Genomic DNA, 21,276 nt, shown 5'->3' with positions numbered 1-21,276 from the left:
CTATGAAACCTTTTGAAAGATCATACTTCAGGGATAGAACATAGTCTCTTTTTTAAATTATTTATATTTTTGAAACATTGGATTACAAAAAATGTTGCATTTTAGTTGGTAAATATTCAAACACGGATTAATAGCTACAATAAAAATACATTTCATTGATTGAGTCCCTTCAAAAAATAAATTTACCGGTTTCGCCCCGCCTCTTGATCGCGGCCACCTGACAGGACTTCGCGGTTCCCTAGGGTAGTGCTCCTCAGAGAAACGTTGTTCTATAGAGAGGTTTAGGTAGAGTTGTTTACTTTGATCCGCCCGCGCATCCTCTTCCTCTGGCGCCCAATGTGTTTAGGTCGTCCTTGAAGGCAGTGGCTAGCTAGGGTGGGGGAGGAGGGGCGAGAATGTGAAAATCCTCCCGGGCCCACACTTTATACGGGCCCCCTAATGAGTTTTTTTGTAATTAAAAATTAAATACTACGCAAAATGCAGGGCCTCCAAAGAGGTCAAGCTCCGGGTCCCCAAACGAAGGGAAATTCCTAGCTACGCCCCTGCTTGAAGGTACGATTCCACTTTGAAGTTTTTCACGTCTCGGTCTCCTTGGTATTTTGTGGCTTATTTTGTCTACGGACATGCCCGGCAACACTTAACCGTCGTACTGTCCCAACTTCGTAAATTGCCGTTCCGGAAAATATGTTAGTCTCTCTTTGGGACTCCGTTCAGGAAAATATGTTAGTCTCTCTTCGGGACTCCCTATTTTTACCCGTGTGTCGCATTGCTGTTGAGTCCCAACTAAGATGGACATGTCCTTTTTTTTCGAATACAACAACGGTAGATATTTCGAGGTGGTCTCCAAAAAGATAACAAATCATTGACGTTGAAAACTCTGAGCTCAATTTGTTGTCGATTGTATTAGAGTTAAAAGGCCTAATTGCAGTATGTGTATTCCCTACGTCCCTACGGTTATGTTTGCCCTGCGTGTGGCAAGATATGTACTGTACTCCTCCTTAATCTACGCCTTTTTATTGTCATTTATAAAGTTTATAGCGCTAGTAATAAACATAAGACATCACCTTCACCTTTCCCTTAGTCTTTTAGACCTTTGGGGCACCATACATGTTCTATTGACCATCTCTCCATTTATCTTTTCCCAGAATTATAATCTCTTCTAGTAAGGGGCCTGTCCAGTCTTTGAACTGGTCTTCCCAAATTATAATCTCTTCTAGTGAGGGGCTTGTTCAGTCTTGAACTGGTCTTCCCAAATTATAATCTCTTCTAGTGAGGGGCCTGTCCAGTCTTTGAACTGGTCTTCCCAAATTATAATCTCTTCTAGTGAGGGGCTTGTTCAGTCTTTGAACTGGTCTTCCCAAATTATAATCTCTTCTAGTGAGGGGCTTGTCCAGTCTTTGAACTGGTCTTCCCAAATTATAATCTCTTCTAGTGAGGGGCTTGTCTAGTCTTTGAACTGGTCTTCCCATCTCTTCTAGTGAGGGGCTTGTCCAGTCTTTGAACTGGTCTTCCCATCTCTTCTAGTGAGGGGCTTGTCCAGTCTTTAAACTGGTCTTCCCATCTCTTCTAGTGAGGGGCTTGTCCAGTCTTTGAACTTGTCCAGTCTTTGAACTTGTCCAGTCTTTGAACTTATCCAGTCTTTGAACTTGTCCAGTCTTTGAACTTATCCAGTCTTTGAACTTGTCCAGGCTTTGAACTTATCCAGTCTTTGAACTTGTCCAGTCTTTGAACTTATCCAGTCTTTGAACTTGTCCAGTCTTTGAACTTGTCCAGTCTTTGAACTTGTCCAGTCTTTGAACTTGTCCAGTCTTTGAACTTGTCCAGTCTTTGAACTTGTCCAGTCTTTGAACTTGTCCAGTCTTTGAACTTGTCCAGTCTTTGAACTGGTCTTCCCATCGCTTCTTTTGTCTGCTTTTCTTTTTTTTTATTCTTGGCACTGTACCCCAGAGGATCTTGGCCAGCTCTTAGGATCTTCTACAGTATTAGCTTTGGTCTTTTAACAATGATCATAAGGTCATCGCGAGTTCATAGAATAGAAGCAATAAGGAAAACATTAACGAACTAATTGGAAGAAGTTTTAACTGACAGGTCTTAACCTCTTTTTCGTTTTAAAAGTAGAGAACAATCTGGTCTATCTGAGCTCCATTAGACGCGAGTTTCAAATAGTAGTGTATACTGTTAAAAGAAATTTCTATAAATCAAATAAGAATAAAACTAAAGTGTTATTTAACTTTGGTTAGACCAATAATAGAATATGCATCCTCTGTTAGGGACCCTTCAACTCAAGAAAACATTAAGAAACTGGAACAGACACAAAATAGAGCAGTGAGATTCATAACTAACAAATATTCACATTTGAATAGCATAACACCTTTAGTAAAATCACTAAATTTAGAAAATCTTCACGATAGAAGACTCAAAAGTAAACTAGCAATTATACATAAAACACTGAGCTATAATCTTCAAATACAAAAACTAAATCTAATAAAATACTCAGAAAGACACAAAGATAAAGGCACATTCCTCATTCCATATGCTAGGACAAATTTGTACAAATACTCCTTCTTCTCTAGTGCCATTAGAGCATGGAATGGGTTGCCTGAGCGAGCAAGAAAAACCAGTGATTTGAAAGAATTAAGTCATTGGTTAACATGCATGACTAAATGCATGACTCGTAGGACGTAATCATCTTTTTAGAAGTAACGTCTCTATTTTATAAGAGAAGGCCCTCAGAGGCATAGGTTTTTTGATGGAAAGGCGATGTTTGGATGATTAGAGAACATTTATCCGAAGATCTCTGACGGACGAAAGATTGCTGTTATTACATACTTGCTGTGACAACTACGCATCAGGTTTCAAAGTGCGCAACCAGAGCGCACTATATTTCAGGATATTTCCTAAGCACACCATTGAACTGAACGTAGCGCTAGATTGGAATTTATTGCGATTTTTTCTGTATTCTCGCTGAATGTAGAGACTCTGAATCTAGAATCTAAGGTAACATAGATAGAAATGTTTGAAGTAAAGCAATACTACTGTGCTCCAAACATATCACTGGCCAAACGTATTCACGCTTTCATTCGAACCCAAGATCCTATAAATTAAAAGGCGTTCCATCAAACTAGTATTACGCTATACGTACTCTACGAGTAGCCATCAGACTCAGATCAATAAAATAAATGTAAATTCCCCCTTGGGATCTATGGGGGCAAGTGATGTAAAATGTCACTTGTGGCCTGCACAAAGAACAACCGCCACTACTTCTGCCAGCTACTGTCAGCAGGTACACATTAGAGCTGGGTGGACCCAGTACGTCCTAAAAATCCCCATATGCTTCTTTTTCTTCTTCCTGTTACTGTTCCCTGAAAGAAGGTCTTGACGAGACCTGAGGGCCACAAAGTTAAAAAAAAAAGTTGTTGTTTGCCGAAAGTAACCCGAAGCTTCTTGTATTGGGCTTTTCATTCTCATCACTTGTTGTTATTGTGAGTGCCTCCATGACTTCGTTCCAGTTTTAAATTAAGACTTACACAAGCATCGTCTTACGCAAACCAACGAGTTCCAGATCTGTATTTACATTGTAACACTAGTACACTACAGTACACTACACTACAGTAGCTATGATAAGAATGAATAAGAATTTGTGACCCTCTCAGATGTATATGTTATTCGTTAGTAATTATAATATAATTTTGTTCTGTTAACTTCACATCTGTTTCAGAATTGTTCTCTAAAATTCCCCAAATTTGCCCTCTCAAATCTAATGAGATACGCAAAGCCCTTAAGCCCATATGCAAAATCCACCCAAGTCTGTTCCGAAGCTAGTCGCCTTACCACCCAGGCCCCAAGCACAATATATAATACAAGATAAATCTTGTGTTGTTCGAACTGTTGACATTAACAATTTTATTTTTTATAAAAGAATGTTTTAATGAAGTTTCACTAAAGAACGAAGATGACATACAGCTTTAAAGTCTACACTCTTTTGACTGTGGCATTACTGAGGCCTGAACAAGTCACAGGTAAGATTGTATTGTATCTATAAAAAGCAACATTAAGAGGGACTTGGTTATTTCTTCATCACAACAAAAATCTTAGACATAAAATTGGAATGGGGATATCGGATTTAAAATTTGAAGATACCTCCATGTATTCGTCATCCGATTCCATTGTTTCTCTTGCAGGTGCCACCACGACCTTCGGGAAGTACTTCATGACCACTGTGCCCATCTTGGACCACGGACCGCATTTTCCAACTCATGAAATTGTCTTCGAGTTGTGCACCCACTACAAATCATTTTTTACTGTAAGTCAGACATTTTGTAGGGATGAACACAATTCATAGTCATATTAAATGGAATTATGTGATATGTGACCAACATAAGAGTCAGAAGTTCGCCCAAATCTTAGACAATAAATAAAAGGCATGATATAGGAGCCACTTAACAACAAAATTGACTCAACTTTTCTTGGGGTTTCGGTTGAAACCTAAGTATTTTGACTTCAAAAATCTAGTTTGTTTAGACTTTGAAAGTTTTGTAGTTTTTCATGTGTAAAATCTATTGATTTTTAATGCGAATGTCTTGCTGTTGCTGTTTTTTTTTCTTAAATGAAAACTCCGAAGTTCTTTGTGAAAAACTTTTGGGTTTTGATTTGGACTTGGATTTTAGGGGAAAAGCATTTTTCGCTAGAGGGTTTGTAAATTTGTTTCTTAGGCCTCTGGACTGAACACATTAGAGGTGGGGTTTTTTTCTTGGGTACTCAACAATTTGTTCTGCATTACCATTTGACTGTGACAAAGAAGACCACACAAGTTCCGCTTTCGTTCACATGGAAATGGAGATTGATGTAGACCAGTGGTTCCCAAACTTTTTTGAGTCGTAGACCCCTTGCCATGTTTTCTGGTTTTCGGTAGACCCCCCCCCAAAAAAAAATATAGGAATTTGTTAATCTATGAAGTAGTCCTTCAAACATTAAATATTAATTAATTAATTAATTTGTCTTAAATATCATTGTAAAAGTTTTCGCAAAGAGCAGTTTCTCATGTATTTCTTGATTTTTCACGTGTGGCTCAAATATTGGGTCCGCGGAACTGTTTTCACTAATAGAAGGGGGCGAAGGCGAGTAACTGGCGCCTAAACCAGCAAGCTTCGATCAGAAATGTCTCATTAGCCCTTGGGGCTTGCTACCCACCTAGCAGAAGGGGAGAAGGCGAGTAACTGGCGCCTTAACCAGTAAGCTTCGATCAGAAATGTCTCATTAGCCCTTGGGGCTTGCTACCCACCTAGCAGAAGGGGAGAAGGCGAGTAACTGGCGCCTAAACCAGTAAGCTTCGATCAGAAATGGCTCATTAGCCCTTGGGGCTTGCTACCCGCCTAACAGAAGAGGAGAAGGCGAGTAACTGGCGCCTAAACCAGTAAGCTTCGATCAGAAATGGCTCATTAGCAGATGGAAAACTGAATTCAAAACTTTGCTGCCTTGCAACTCAAACATGGGAAAGGTTTTGTAATTACACCCTGAAGAAAAATAAGGAGCCGGCCACCCTTAGGCAGTTTGCAGCACACAGCGCTACATCCTGTCAGCACACAGTGCTACATCCTGTCAGCACACAGCGCTACACCCTGTCAGCACACAGCGCTACACCCTGTCAGAACACAGCGCTACACCCTGTCAGAACAGAACCTATGACGCTCTTGATCCAAAACTGTATACTGGGTATATGTCGTTTGCAAAGAATTACATAAGAAGCTTTTAATTTTGTAACTCATGTAACTGATGTATTTCATGCTTAAAGAAATTCTTTTGATAATAGACTGGTAAATTCAATGTTTTATCTATAGTGTTTTCTGTATTTTGCTGTAAGTAAAGAGATTTTGTAAGACACTCACAAACAACCATCTTCTCTATATGATGTCGAAGAGAGATTTTGTTGGTCTATTATGAACTTCATCTTTGACTGTTCGAAAGTTTTTCAAATCTGTATTGTAATGTACTAGTTTAGAGAGTAGGTTAGTTTTGTTAGTTAAATATATTGTGTATAGTTTTAGCGACGGTAAAAGTAATGACGTAGTAAGACAGACTAATGACGTAGTAGACTTAGGCGAACAAGAGACCAACATGGCGTTAGAAGTAGGCTGTGTTTTGAATAGTAGTTGAATAGTAGTTAGATATAGCGACGTTTTAGAAAGACTGGACGGATTTCCCAGTGGTTAATAAAGTCTCATTTTATAGAACTGAATGTTGTTATCAAGTATATCTATTTTGTAATGTTCTGTGGCTAATGTTAAGTAATTATTGATACATAGTCGAAGTCAGATTAGATTAGCCCACAACAGTATCTATTTTGTCAGGGTGGCAGTCTCAAATGACCCCCCAGCGTAATTGGTTTCATATCATCATTAAAGGGACAGTTAGGTAACCGCTTGTTTGACAAGGAAGGAACGAATCTCAATTTTAAATAATCTACGCTGTACATTTCTTTTTGTTAAACATCAGTTACATGTAGACAAAATGAAGCTCTTTAAATAAGTATTAAAATTAAATACAACAATTTTCTTTTCGAATAGCAGGATAAATATTTAAAGGATTAACTGAGATGCAAATCATGTATTAGTGTTTGAAAGAGTTACATTAATGGCATATAAAAATTAAGTTACGACTTGCTAGGCCTAAAAAAATCTATTATCGTAGAGCCCCATGGGCATCTCATAGACCCCCAATTTATTTTTTCCCTTTCGTAGACCCCTTGGAAGTCTTCGTAGACCCCTGGGGGTCTATATAGACCACTTTGGGAATCACTGATGTAGACCATTCAATAAATCGCATTAGAATGAGTACAGACGAACGCTCTCTCTCTCTCTTTCTCTCTCTGTGAACATAGACTTTTAAAAAATGTTTATAAACATTAATAGTTCTTAGGCGCCTTTTTTTTTGGAAAGGTGGAATCGATGTGTGCATGGGGGAGGGAAGAACCATTTGCTAACCCTCACCAGATGACGCCCAACCCTGGCTACCACACTGTCAACAACTAGAATTAAAGGCTATCTTTTCAAGCATATATAACAGCACAGTTTACCTTGTTGTCTGTAGGTATACATTGACGAGAATAAGACCAGGGAAGAAGCAGAAATTGCTAGAGATAATCCTGTCTCACATCGTAAGATCTTGAGGACTAATAGGTAAGTCATAAACATTGAACACAGATTTAAACATCATAAACATTGAACACAGATTTAAACATCATAAACATTGAAAACAGAGGTATACATCATAAATATTGAAAACAGAGATATACATCATAAACATTGAAAACAAAGGTATACATCATAAACATTGAACACAGATTTAAACATCATAAACATTGAAAACAGAGATATACATCATAAACATCGAACACAGAGATATACATCATAAATATTGAAAACAGAGATATACATCATAAACATTGAAAACAGAGATGTACATCATAAATATTGAAAACAGAGATATACATCATAAACATTGAAAACAGAGATATAACATTCATCCAGATACCCCCCCCCTTCCCCATAATTCTCTGCTTTTAAATAGTTTGAATGTCTCACAGCTATTAAATAATTTACTATTCTCCCTTTTTAGAGGAATACTTAATTTTCCAAACTGGTCTAGACAAGTCTCAAGATTATAGCGTATTGAGAAAGCTAAAATCATGATATTGCGCTAAACAAAAACAATTGATAAAAATATGTATAATATTATAGATTTACTATTATTCTAGAGTCTAGATCTATTTCAAATTTAATAACATAACTGATCCTAACTTTTTATACAGCATACACTAATATAAACTTTTTAAAAAGTATTTTTTCCAAAGATTATCTTGTTTGTTCGTATGCTTTGATTGGGCCGGCTATAGGCATAGGGAAGAAATCGCAAACTTGTGTCTAATGTTATTGTTAGAGTACACTAGGTTTGAAAGAAATTGCGTCATTTTTTGTTTCGCTGTTTATTATTTTTATTTTTCTATTTTATTTCACTTAAGACCTCCAATTATTTAAGGCCGACACTGGCTTTGTTAATCATCTATGTTTTAATAGTAAAACAGTGCCAGTCCTGCTTTTGGTAGACTTCAAGAATAATAGTGGCAACAGAGAGGACTCAGCATATCTACAAAACTGAAAGTCTACAGTGCTGTAGTCCTCCCGTTACGCCTATATGCATCAGAGTCAGGGGCGAAGCTAGGAATTTTCCATCGTTTGGGGGCCCCGTCATTTTGCGTAATATTAAATTTTTAATGTAAAAAACACTCATTCAAATTATCCCCCCTCCTTCCCCCACCCTAGCTACGCCACTGATCAGAGTCCTGGACCCTATATTCCCGTCACACCAAAAAGCTAAACACCTTTCAACTACGCTGTCTAAGGAGTATCCATAAGGTGTGTTGGTCCAACCACATACCAGACACAGAAATCTTAAAGCTGTCTAACATGTACAGTATCAATTCGACAGTAAAAATGTCCCTACTTTGATGGGCGGGACATGTAGTCCGCATGCCAGACAAACGCCATCCCAAACGACTTATGCACGGGGAGTTGTGTGCAGGAAAGCGCTCCCAGGGAGGCCAATACAAGCGCTACAAAGACACTATCAAGAGCTCCTTCAAGGAATGCGATATCGACATTCACGGCTGGGAAGCACTAGCTCTCGATCGCTCCTCATGGCGTGAAGCTGTGAGTCTCGGAGTGTCAAGATATGTAGCAAGAAGAGTGGCCAGGGCGAAAGAGCGCCGAACCAACAAAAAGCTGATAGAAGAAGCAGGCCTATCTGCAAATGACCTAACCCACCCTTGCCACGAATGCGGCCGGATTTTTAAAGCGAGGATTGGACTTTACAGTCATCTTCGAATCCATAGGAAATGAGAAATGTGCTCATCTTCGACCACGAAGGAGGAGCTATACTATTAGTAAAACAAGGTTACAAAGACAGTTTGTGTGTAAACACAAACTCAAAATCGGCCCCCGAAGTGGTCCACCCAGGCAGGCTTCAATATTTTCAGAAAGAACATCCAAATGAAACTATATCAAAGACAAATGACTGATAAGAATGGAGAAAGAAGGTTGACAGATCTTGTGTAGTGAGCAGATCAAAGAATAGGTGAAAGTGAATGTAAAGTTAGATGAGAACTTGGCCTAACTAGTTCCCCATTCGGACCTTGTGGTCTATAGGGCAGATGATATAAAGATGATATAAAGTTAATCTGTTTTTGTGGCCTACGGTTAACGAGGGTGTCTCATGTAGCCAGCACAACGACCAACCGCCTTTACTTTTCCCCAACTTTTGTCAGGTACCCATTAGAGCCTAGTGGACTCAGAGGCGCCCAAGGATTCCGAAGTTGAAAATCCCGGTCTTCACCAGGATTCGAAGACCCCCGGTTCGGAAGCCATACGCTTTACCACTCAGCTACCGCGCCTCCCCTGGCCTAACTGAAGTCTTATAATTGATGTAACAGGGTGTTGTGTCCTTAGTCTCTTATTGGAATCCTCACAGCTTACAAGATAACTTTTCGTTTTAAATGTCGTCTAACTTATAATGCCTACTAAATAGATTTTTTCTTTAAAAAAAGAAAATTAAACATTTGTTTGTGTGTAAATATAGTACTAAGTATAACAAAACTTACATAACTTAACAATACAAATATAAAAACAGACATTTTTTACAAAAAATCTACAACCGTTTGCATATATGTGTTAGAAATATGAAAAATGGTCGTCTCCCCTATTAAAGAGCCTCAAGTGTTTGAGTGTTTAAAAGTGGTGTATTTTTTATGAAAAAACTGCTTGCATAAGTGACTTAAAAAATTAGATTTTTCGCTTTCAGAAAAGAAAAAAGTAGCCGTTGCATCAGAACTTTGAATGGTCTAAAATATTGTGATGTCGGATTTTCACTATCTTTTCTAGTTTACGAGATCTAAACGGGACGGACGGACAGACGGACAGACATTTCACAGAAAACTAATAGCGTCTTTTCCCCTTTCGGGGGCCGCTAAAAAAAGTAACAAATCAAATACTTTTATATGAAAACGTAAATAGTGTTCGAATCTCGAATTGAGCTGAGCTGTGTTTGCTGGTAGCCCAAAGTTGGTACGAAAATCTTATCTCAGGTACTTTCTTCACTCACAAGTCCACACGTGATTGAACAACAGCGCACTGAGCATGCTTATGCACGAAAGATGCGCTGTAGAAAAGTAATTTAAAAATAATACATCTTCATCATTTATTATTGTTTGAACTGTCATTTATTTTAAAAAAATCACTTTGCCTTCAAACAAAAATCGTTAATGTTATGTATTCATTAATAATAATAATCGTTGGAAATCATGTTAAGAGATATAAATTCTTTTTTTTACTTTTCTCCCTTTTCCGCCATCTGCCGGTCCCAAGCCCTGGTGAGAAAGGAGTAGGGTCTGGCGTGGGGCTAGCGACCCCACCCTGTAAAACCACTATTGCTACAGAAACTGCAAACTCGACACATAATGAAAACTATACATGCGGCGAGAGCAGCCAAACCCTGATGACGGTGTTGGATCAAAGCCAACTGGAAGTCCAATACCCGATACATGGCAAGCCTTTCAACGCAAGGAAACTGACTCTTATAGGCACGTGGAATGTAAGAACCCTGAATCAATGCGGTAAACTGGCCCAACTTTTAAGAGAGTTTGACTCTTACCGGCTGGACATCCTTGGGATCTGTGAGATGCTGTGGACATCAAGTGGACAAATAATCAATGATGGCAAGACAATAATATATTCAGGACATGATAAGGAGCACATTGGTGGTGTAGGAATCATCATGTCTAAAATAGCAGCTTCAGCGCTAATTGCTTGGAAGCCGGTCAGTGACCGCATCATTACAGCTCGACTCCAAACAAAGCAAATCAAAGTCACTACCATCCAAGCTTATGCCCCTACAGAGGATGCAGAAGATACCATCAAAGATAATTTCTATAATCAACTACAAACCATTCTTGATGAAACACCTACTCACGACCTAATTCTACTGATAGGAGACTTAACGCCAAAATCAATCCCAACCGAACTGGCTTTGAATATGTAATGGGACCATATGGCTCTGCAGAAAACATCAGTGATATAGGCGAGCGCTTGATTTCTCTCTGCGCATCCAACAGCCTTTCAATTGGAAACACATATTTTAAGCACAAACAAATACAAAAAAAAAAAAAAAAAAAACATGACGATCACCAAATGGAGAAACCTTCAACGAGATAGATTACATTTGCATCTCCAAACGATGGAGGTCATCTCTGTTAGACGTACGGACCCGCAGAGGAGCGGATATCGGCTCAGACCACTACCTTGTCAGTGGCAAATGTAAGCTCCGATTGAAACGCCAACCAAAACGAGCCACATGACCCCGCCCATTTAATGTAGAGAAGCTTAAAGACGGCAATACTGCAGCACAGTTCCAATTGAAACTAACGAACCGCTTTGAGGCTCTTGCAGATATATTGACCCTTGAAGAAGAGTGGGCCAACTTCAGAGGTACCACTATTGGGTGCGCGGAAGAAGTTATCGGAAGGAGGCGAGGTTCATACAAGGAACGGTGGATACAAGACAGAACATGGAAATTGATAGATGAGAGGAAAGAGGCCAAACGTCGACAAGATTAGAAAAATGAAACACAGGATCGCAGCCTAGCGGAAGAAGCCTATAGGGAAGCAGATCTGAAAGTAAAGAGAAGCTGTCGGCGAGATAAACGGGACTGTATTGAGCAGAAGGGACAAGAGGCACAAGCAACTGCAAGCAGAAATGACACAAAAACCCTCCATCGTATTGTCCGAGATCTCACTGGTGCAAAGAGTGGACATGGGGCACCAATAAAAGACAAGCAAGGCAAAACTTTGTTAACGAAAGAAGAACATGTTCCAAATGGGTAGAGCACTTTAAAGAGACCCTAAACCAACTGTCGCCAGACCTAACTTACATATTCAAGGACCCCTCTCCAGACAATGATCTCAAGGTCAAGACAGACCCAATAACTGCTGAGGAGGTTACCATGGCCATTGCAGTGCTAAAGAATAACAAAGCACCAGGACTAGACATGATATCAGCAGAAATGCTAAAATATGGGGGACAGTTAACAGAATGACTGATCTCTTAAATCTCTGTTGGCGAACTTCAAAAGTCCCAGAGGACTGGCAAAAGGGAGTGATTGTAAAGCTTCCAAAAAGGGCAACTTGGCAGACTGCAACAACTGGAGGGGCATTACTCTCCTCTCTGTCTCAGGCAAAGTTTTCAGCACTGTTTTGTTGAGACGGCTTCAACAGTCTGTAGATGAAAGGCTCAGAGAAGAACAAGCAGGTTTCCGAAGAGGCAGATCATGTACAGAGCAGATTTTCGTTATACGAAATATCATAGAACAAAGTCTTGAGTACCAACAACTGCTAACGATCAGTTTCGTGGACTTCAAAAAAGCGTTAGATAGTGTCCGCCGAGAATCACTATGGAAAATAGTTAGAGAATAAGGTATCCCAGAAAAATTCGTCCAGATCCTACGACACCTTTACAGTCAGTCTAGTTGCTGCATTAAAACAGAAGAGGGAACAACAGAGTTTTTTACAATCGAGACAGGTGTGAGACAGGGGGGCATGTTATCTCCCTTCCTTTTCCTCCTAGCTATCGACTACATAATGAGGAGAGCAATGAACCAGACTGCCTTTGGTATTCCATGGCATGAACAACTCTGATTGACGGACTTTGACTTTGCTGATGATGTTGCACTACTCGGGGCTACAAATAAATGCATTCAAGAAATGACGGAGAGCCTAGACAGAGAGGCACCCAAAATTGGCCTCCGCATAAACTTGGATAAGACTAAAATCCCCGTCAGACTTGGCGAGTCAAAGCTTGAAGAGCTGGACAAGTTCAGTTACCTTGGCTGCATCATAACAAATGATAGAGATGCTTACCATGATGTAGCGCGCCGAATAGGAAAGGCAGGGAGCATTTTCCAAAGGCTGCAGCCTATTTGGACTAGCCAAGCCATTGGACTCGAGACAAAAATACATCTTCTCAACACAATCGTCATTCCAACTGCTATATATGCATGTGAGACTTGGAAGTCATCTGTCAAAATTGAGAAAAGACTAAATGTGGCTCAACAGAGATGGCTGAGACGGATTTTGGGAGTCAGTTACACAGACCGGATCTCAAACAAGGAAATCCTATGCCGAACTTTGAGTCGAACACTTAGTGAGGTTGTGACTGAGCGTCGCATGAGGTTTGCGGGACATGTTCTACGTCAAAATGAATTACGCACACCAAGAGTTGCGATAACATGGAAGCCAAAACGAGGAAAGCGCAAACAGGGACGTCCTCGTATTACTTGGCGACACACCTTCATGGAGGACCTCAGAACAGTGGACACCAGGTGGGAGGAGGCTTCAGACATTGCCAGTGACAGATCTTTATGGAGACAGCTTGCCGCCCAATGCGCCGAACGGCGCGGGAGGACCTAAGTCTAAGTCTAAGTCAATAAGGATGTATGTAACTGTATGTTTATATAAAGACATACGCTAAATTCTTGATGTATATGTATTTACGTTCTTTATATATTTCGTCTAACTTAGTAACTAAAAGTGAAGGGGTGATAATTTGTTCATTTCTTCATTTTACTCGTATGCTGCTTTCTGTTCTGAATACAAGTTTGACCCCTAAAGAGGCCAACACAAAACACTTTCGACTTCACGCTGAACAGAACTTTGGCCTGACAGTCTTTCTCATCAGCCGGAACTCGTCCGCATCTTTTGTTGTGATGCCCGTGGATGGATGGGGCAAGAGGTACCACGCCTTTACACTCAGGTAATTTCGCATGACAGGTAGATAAATTAAGGGGGAGGGGGTGTGAGGTGGCTGAGCGGTAGAACGCTTGGCTTCCGAACCGAAGGGCATCAATTCGAATCTAGGTAAAGGCATGGATTTTGAATTTTGATATTTTCAGAACGCCCCTGATTGAAACCGTCCCTAATGTGAACCTGGTTTTAAGAGGGGAAAGTAAAGGCGGTCGGTCGTTTTTCTGGCCACTTAACACCCTGTTCGTTAACCGTTGGCTAAATCATCTGCACCAAAAATAGCAAAGTCTGAAAGAGGAACTTTATTTAACCTTGTGACTGACAAGAATGCTGATCTGGTGGGCTGGGTTTTTTTTTCCCGAGGATTCCATCTCCCCTTGGCTTTCACTTTGCGCCTCGGTGAAAACGTCTTTTGTGTGGCTAACGAAGAGAATAACAACTTGCTTGGAAGTCAAGAAAATCGATAGCGACGGTACTCCCAATCCCTGGGTGAGACTGAAAGACCCGATAGCCCAGTTAAAATCATCCGCCACTGTTCCACAAGGGGGCTCTCAGGGAAAGCGGATGTCCACATTGGCAGTCCTTGCACTGAACGTGGCGGTCATGTAATAGGAATATAATAATAATAATAATAATCTTTATTATCCGTAAGGAAACCACCAGGGAGTATCGGCATTCGGCCTCCTAGTTAGGGTGACTAAAAGTCATCTGAAGGAAAATACTCGCAGAACTTAGTGCTTCTGGTCCACGCCTGACTGCCCTGTAACAGAATCTAGATGCATTATTTTGTTATCATCTGCCCTGCAAGAAATATAAGTTACATTTTATGTAGGCCTATTTTTAACATCTGCCATGTTACAAAAGCTAAATACATTTTTATTGCTTTCATCTGCCCTGAAACAAAAAGAAAAAAAAATGAAAAAAATCCTCAAAGATGAATAATTTTCTAGTTATTAATTTGCACATTCCTAAATCCTTCCAACTGACGTATTCTCACAATGGTTTTAACACATTTCAGACAAAATCCTTCCATTCAAATCGTCACTGACGAGGCAGTCAAAGTGGTCATCTCTTTCGTTTTTGTGGATAAATCAGCCAAATTCTTTATGCAAGGAATTGCTTACTCGAACGGAATGTCATTGGAAGTGAATTTAGAGAAGTAAGTTGATAAGTAAGATACTAAGTGGTCGAGTGAGGTGATAAGTATTTTGATCAATATGATAATAAGTCAGTTGATACGTCAGTTGATAAATGTGTTAAATAAGTTATTTGATAAGTGAGTTGAAAAGTATTATAAAAATATGTTGATAATAAAGTTGAGAATTGCCTTTATACATGTGTATACTTTATTGAGAAAGACGCTAAGCTACTATTGTCGCGTTTTCTGTAATGTTGTCAACGTAGATGATGACGTCATCATTTAGATAAAAATATCTATCCTCCTAAACTTTTGGTCAAGAAAATATTTGGACAAGCATGGAGGTGGTTGGAGAGGTGGTTGGTAAGGTGTTTGGAGGCTGGTAGAATTTGCACTGACTATGTTTAGATTACGTAATTTATAGTAGAGGAATACAAATGTATTTAAAGAAAAACATTTTGTGAGTAAGTCTTTGAGTCCTCCCAGCTCTTATGTGTACTTGACATTAGTTGGGGAAAGTAAAGTCGTTGTGCTGGCCACATGTCAACCTCGTTAACCCATGGCCATGGAAACAGATGAGCTTTACATCATCTGTCCTATAGATCGCAAGGTTTGAATGGGGTACTTTATTATTTTTCTTTAGCACCACGCCTCCATCTTTCCCAAAGTCTGTTAAACCTTTGGAGCACCACACCTCCATCTTTCCAAAAGTCTGTTGGACCTTTGGAGCACCACAACCTCCATCTTTCCCAAAGTCTGTTGGACCTTTAGAGCACCACACCTCCATCTTTCCCAAAGTCTGTTATACCTTTGGTGCACCACAGCTCCATCTTTCCCAAAGTCTGTTGGACCTTTAGAGCACCACACCTCCATCTTTACCAAAGTCTGTTATACCTTTGGAGCACCACACCTCCATCTGTCCCAAAGTCTGTTGGACCTTTTGTGCACCACACTTCCATCATTCCCAAAGTCTGTTGGACCTTTAGAGCACCACACCTCCATTATCCCAAAGTCTGTTGGACCTTTGGAGCACACTACCTCCATCTTTCCCAAAGTCTGTTGGACCTTTGGAGCACCACAACCTCCATCTTTCCCAAAGTCTGTTGGACCTTTAGAGCACCACACCTCCATCTTTCCCAAAGTCTGTTATACCTTTGGTGCACCACAGCTCCATCTTTCCCAAAGTCTGTTGGACCTTTAGAGCACCACACCTCCATCTTTACCAAAGTCTGTTATACCTTTGGAGCACCACACCTCCATCTGTCCCAAAGTCTGTTGGACCTTTTGTGCACCACACTTCCATCATTCCCAAAGTCTGTTGGACCTTTAGAGCACCACACCTCCATTATCCCAAAGTCTGTTGGACCTTTGGAGCACACTACCTCCATCTTTCCCAAAGTCTGTTGGACCTTTGGAGCACCACACCTCCATCTGTCCCAAAGTCTGTTATACCTTTGGAGCACCACACCTCCATCTTTCCCAAAGTCTGTTGGACCTTTAGAGCACCACACCTCCATCTTGCCCAAAGTCTGTTATACCTTTGGAGCACCACACCTCCACCTGTCCCAAAGTCTGTTGGACCTTTGGAGCACACTACCTCCATCTTTCCCAAAGTCTGTTGGACCTTTGGAGCACCACACCTCCATCTTTCCCAAAGTCTGTTGTACCTTTGGAGCACCACACCTCCACCTGTCCCAAAGTCTGTTGGACCTTTGGAGCACCACACCTCCATCTTTCCCAAAGTCTGTTGGACCTTAGGAGCACCACACCTACGTTTCGTTTTCTTTTTCCAGGATTAGAGGGTTTTTTCATTGACAGGCCCGTCTATTTTTTTCTGTTCATTCTTCTTTCCATTGGTACTGTTCCCTGTAGGAAGGTCTTCGCAAGTCCCGTGGAGGCCGCACAAACTTAGCTTACGTTTGATATTTTCTTATCTTATAAATTGCAGTCGATCATTCAAAAAAAAAAAGGATGATTACGTCCTACGAGTATCCAAATGTTATTCTAGTCGCGCATGTTGATTATAGATTTAAACTCTGCGAAGTCTTATGTTTTCCTGATTTGACAATAGTCAGAAGGTCATCGAGGGGTCCAAACGCCGTTATGATTCTGTTTCGAATGTCCTCGTTTGATGGTAACCCGTCAAAATAGCGCGGACAAAATAGCGCCGACAAAATAGCGCGGACAAAATAGCGCCGACAAAATAGCGCGGACAAAATAGCGCCGACAAAATAGCGCGAAATTTCCCGACAAAATAGCGCAAGACAAAATAGCGCCGACTTATATATGATGTGTATAAAAGTACCGGATTATTAGTTATTTAATGTCCTGGGCAGCATTTTTATTGATGTCTCTATCTTTTTCAATATGAATAGATCTGAAAGTATGCCATATTTGCAGAGAACGAGAGTATTTTAAATTTTATAGCATTCCTTTTTTTCACCTTTGATTAAAATGCATAATTTGCTAAAAAATAGGATTCTGAAATGTGGTGACCCGACAAAATAGGATAGGAAAATACGAAAGTGTGTTCTACTAGAAACAGAAATCTGCGGCATCTTTCTTTGATCAAAACAAGGCGTCTTTTGCCGCAACATTGGCAAATTTAGGTGTGTCACTATTAGTTAAGATGGCGATTGTTTGTTTAATCACAGGCAGTGACTGACCAATTCAACCACTGATTTTGCTATTTCCTGTCCGTCTTTGTCTAACACCATCAAATAGATATCAAATTTGATGGAATTTCTACGTAACATTTCCTAAAATTTAACTTTGTGAAAGTTTGTGTGTGTAAATTTGACAAGTATCTTTGCGTGTTTTCGAAGTACACTTTTATAATGTAAATAAATGCTACATTTTGAAATTATTCATTTTACCTTATAATGATTTTTGCTTATTTATGTTTTAAGATATCTAAAGTGTTTCCTGCAAAATGAATGAAAAATTATGATAACATTCAAAAAAAAATATTGGCTCTTAATATTTTACGATATCTAAAGTATTTCTTTCAAAATGACTAAAATGCTATTTTGTCGGCGTTATTTTGTCTGCGCTATTTTGACTGGGTACCTCGTTTGATACATTAGAGACAGAGCAAACTCTACATTGAGTGATTGTATTAGAAAAATGAATTTCTGTCCTCTATGGAGCCAGGATATTGTTTTCCTGTGTTCTCTATGTCCCATGTTTTCTTTTGAAGCTAATTTCGATAGTGAGTCATGCTATACTAATTACTTATTCTAATTCCTGATCCCATACTTACTTTTTTTTCCCCATTTCTCAAGATTGACCGTGTTCAGCATTCAGAACTGTACACATAGAGAAATACCATATTACAATAGCTTCTCAGGTGAGATCTCTGAAGATTTACTATCTACTTGTTTAAATGAAACTAGTTTGTTTTGTTTGGTTGTTAAGTTTCAGATGCTGCTTCAGAAATGAAGATTATTACATCCTAGTGAGTCCTAGTCTAAACCTTCTACAGGACGACAGGGGAGGTAAGCGGTCAGGGCTAGAACATATGACCAAAAGAATACCACACAAGCAAACAGCCATGTTTCTTAATCATCAATGTACGAAAGTTGGTACACATGTTTTTTAATACAAATCACTTACACTAGTTAGTACAGTGAGTGTATGTGTTGGACGATGTCACTGCTTATTTTAAACCTATTTAATACACTTTTTAATCATTTTAATCTTATTTTAATCTTAGTTCTAATCGTTTCCTGATGTTATTGTAAATGTATTGAAAATCTTTATTCAACTGTATCTTAATCTTAGCGTTATCTTGTTTAATGTTATCAAGATCCCTTTGTAATATTATTTCAATCTTAGTGTAATTTGAATATAATCTTATCACAGTCTTTTTTAAAAATCTTGTTGTAATATTATTTTAATTTAATTTGTCATTGGATTATGTATATGTTCGTAAAACACACACAATATATACATATACACACACACAAACTAAAACCATTAAAACATTACACGAGTTATTCTCCCCCCCCCCCTTTTTTTCAATTATTTTATTTTTTTAATCAAACTCATCATAAACTTTAACAGTCTTTCACATTAATACCCAGATATGCCATTCAAAGATAGCACACTTATCTTCTAACCGAAAAGTAGTAGGTAATATGGTGGTTTAAAATAACAATAAATTGATGAAAGTCACACGTTGCTCTCCACTTACTATTCATAGCAGCACAGAATACGATTTTGAGATATGTATGACTTGCAGGGCCGGCTTTAGGAGAGGGTAAGTGGGGCCTTTGCTCGGTGACACCACAAGAGGAGGCTCCCACAATAGAGATTTTTAAAAATATCCAAATTTCGATGAGTCAGAAACTTTTCCTTTTTTATATTTGAAATAACATTCCTGTATTTCCGGTTTTGTTGCTATTTTTTCGTATTTGTACCGACACTACTTTACATCGTACGTTTGGTAACACTGTCGTGGTTAAGAGGTGTCCGTTTGTCTGCAGCTTCGGATTTACGGCTTTACCCTCCGTGAAGTAAAAAAAAACACATAATTTTTGTATAATAAAATATGCATATTACATATTAATTTAATTTACAAGTGCTGTCTTTCTTCCACAATAGGGCATGCTTTAAGATAAAAGTTTCAATAATCATAAAGTGGATGGGCCTCCACAAAACTCCTGCCCCGGGGCCTCCACTTCCTTAAATCCGCCCTGATCACCTGATACAATGTGTCAAGGTCGACAGATGTTTTTTTTTTTTTTATTCCTTTAATTTTCATAAGAGTTAAGTCAAGGACTCTTGAAACTCTAGGCCCATAAATACTCCTCTCCAGTGTCCTGTCTCAACAACTGTTGTGTCTCGGAGAGATCCAAGAGAATATACATTTTTTTAGGCGCGGTGGCTGAGCGGTAAAGCTATTGACTTCCGAACCGGGGACCGGGGCTCAAATCCTGGTGAAGACTGGAATTTTTAATTTCGGGATCTTCGGGCGCCTCTGAGTCCACCCAGCTCTAATGGGTACCTGACATTAGTTAGGGAAAAGTAAAGGCGGTTGGTCGTTGTGCTGGCCACATGACACCCTTGTTAACTGTAGGCCCCAGAAACAGATGACCTTTACATCATCTGCCCTATAGACCACAAGGTCTGAAAGGGGAACTTTACTTTACTTATATATCCACTTATAAAATGTAACATCTATATCTATATAAACATCTATATTTTGTATTTCAGGAACTTTGGTGGTAGGGGACAATACATTTGGCGTCGTGTCAGGGAGCTGTGATTCTGACACAGAAGACTTGCAGTGTAAAGATGCCCCAACCAACCAAAGTGTCGCCACAAAGGATGCCGCTGTCGGTTAGTTATCTTAGAGGTTCTCACAATTCTCACAAAAACTCGCCCACGAACCCCTATGTGAAGAAGCTTTTAGCGAAGTTTAAAAAAAAATTTATACAATTACAATCAACTTTCTGGGGACTCCTTTAGACGATCCCCTGTGGATCCTCGGACTCCAGTTTGTAGAAAAAATGTATTAAGAAGCTACAATTGCTTAATTTAGGAGAAAAATGAAATAAAAAAGTACTAAAAAAGTTTCATCGGGTAGCGAGGCGCTTACAGACACTTGGTAAAGCTGAAAACGATTTCAATTTCAATAGTTACAACAACTTTTAAAGCTTATTTAAAATACCTATCGAGTACAAAGTAACACGTTCCACGACGTTTTCTGCGACATTTATTACTTACAATCGATTACATTGTATTTCAATGACCTCTGGTTTTGAGCCACGTAGTTTGTACCTTTCTCATTTGAGAGTCTTTGTGACATGTTGTGACTTTTTAGTTACCTAGCACAAAAAGTGACTTTTTACACGAGGAAGAAGCTCTCACTTTGAGTGGAAACCACGAGGTATAGAAGCAGTGGTACTCTTGTCCTTTAGTTATTTTTTTTTTTTGCTAATGGAAGCATTTGTGCTACTATAAGTTATTTAGAATATAGAAATGTAATTTAAAGTTATTGTTCAATTGTGTACTACTGCTAGCTTATGGCTGAATTACCTGTCAAGTTATTTATTTCATTCAATACATTCATTGTCTGCTGATAAGTGCGTCGCTCAGTGCATTTTATTACTTGTTGCTATACTTAATTAGGTCTCAAGTTCTACACAAGACTACATATCAAGAACCCAAGGTAGCATCAAGAATTTAATCATACTATTGCTAATGAAAAAGTAATCATCTTTTTGTCGCCGCGACAAAATCGCAACATAACATGTGAAAACAGAATGTAACGTAATTTTTTTTTTAAATT

The 21,276-nt window shown here is 39.3% G+C and overlaps 1 protein-coding gene across 1 annotated transcript in view; it reads left to right on the top strand.

The window, feature by feature from the left end:
• The first annotated feature begins 2,935 nt into the window (after positions 1-2,935).
• The window catches only part of LOC106055566 (uncharacterized), a 126,616-nt gene continuing 108,275 nt past the window's right edge, over positions 2,936-21,276 (top strand). The window contains exons 1-8 of the mRNA XM_056016057.1: positions 2,936-2,997; positions 3,920-4,019; positions 4,182-4,303; positions 7,087-7,175; positions 13,698-13,853; positions 14,862-15,002; positions 18,266-18,330; positions 20,199-20,324. Coding sequence (XP_055872032.1) covers positions 3,953-4,019; positions 4,182-4,303; positions 7,087-7,175; positions 13,698-13,853; positions 14,862-15,002; positions 18,266-18,330; positions 20,199-20,324 — 766 coding nt within the window. The 5' untranslated portion in view covers positions 2,936-2,997; positions 3,920-3,952. The remainder of the gene's footprint in view (positions 2,998-3,919; positions 4,020-4,181; positions 4,304-7,086; positions 7,176-13,697; positions 13,854-14,861; positions 15,003-18,265; positions 18,331-20,198; positions 20,325-21,276) is intronic.

This window comes from Biomphalaria glabrata, chromosome 17 (genome assembly GCF_947242115.1).
Source record: "Biomphalaria glabrata chromosome 17, xgBioGlab47.1, whole genome shotgun sequence".
Taxonomy (NCBI): Eukaryota; Metazoa; Mollusca; class Gastropoda; family Planorbidae; genus Biomphalaria; species Biomphalaria glabrata.
Note: the sequence above shows the minus strand (reverse complement) of the source record. Positions and strands in the feature narration are given on the sequence as shown.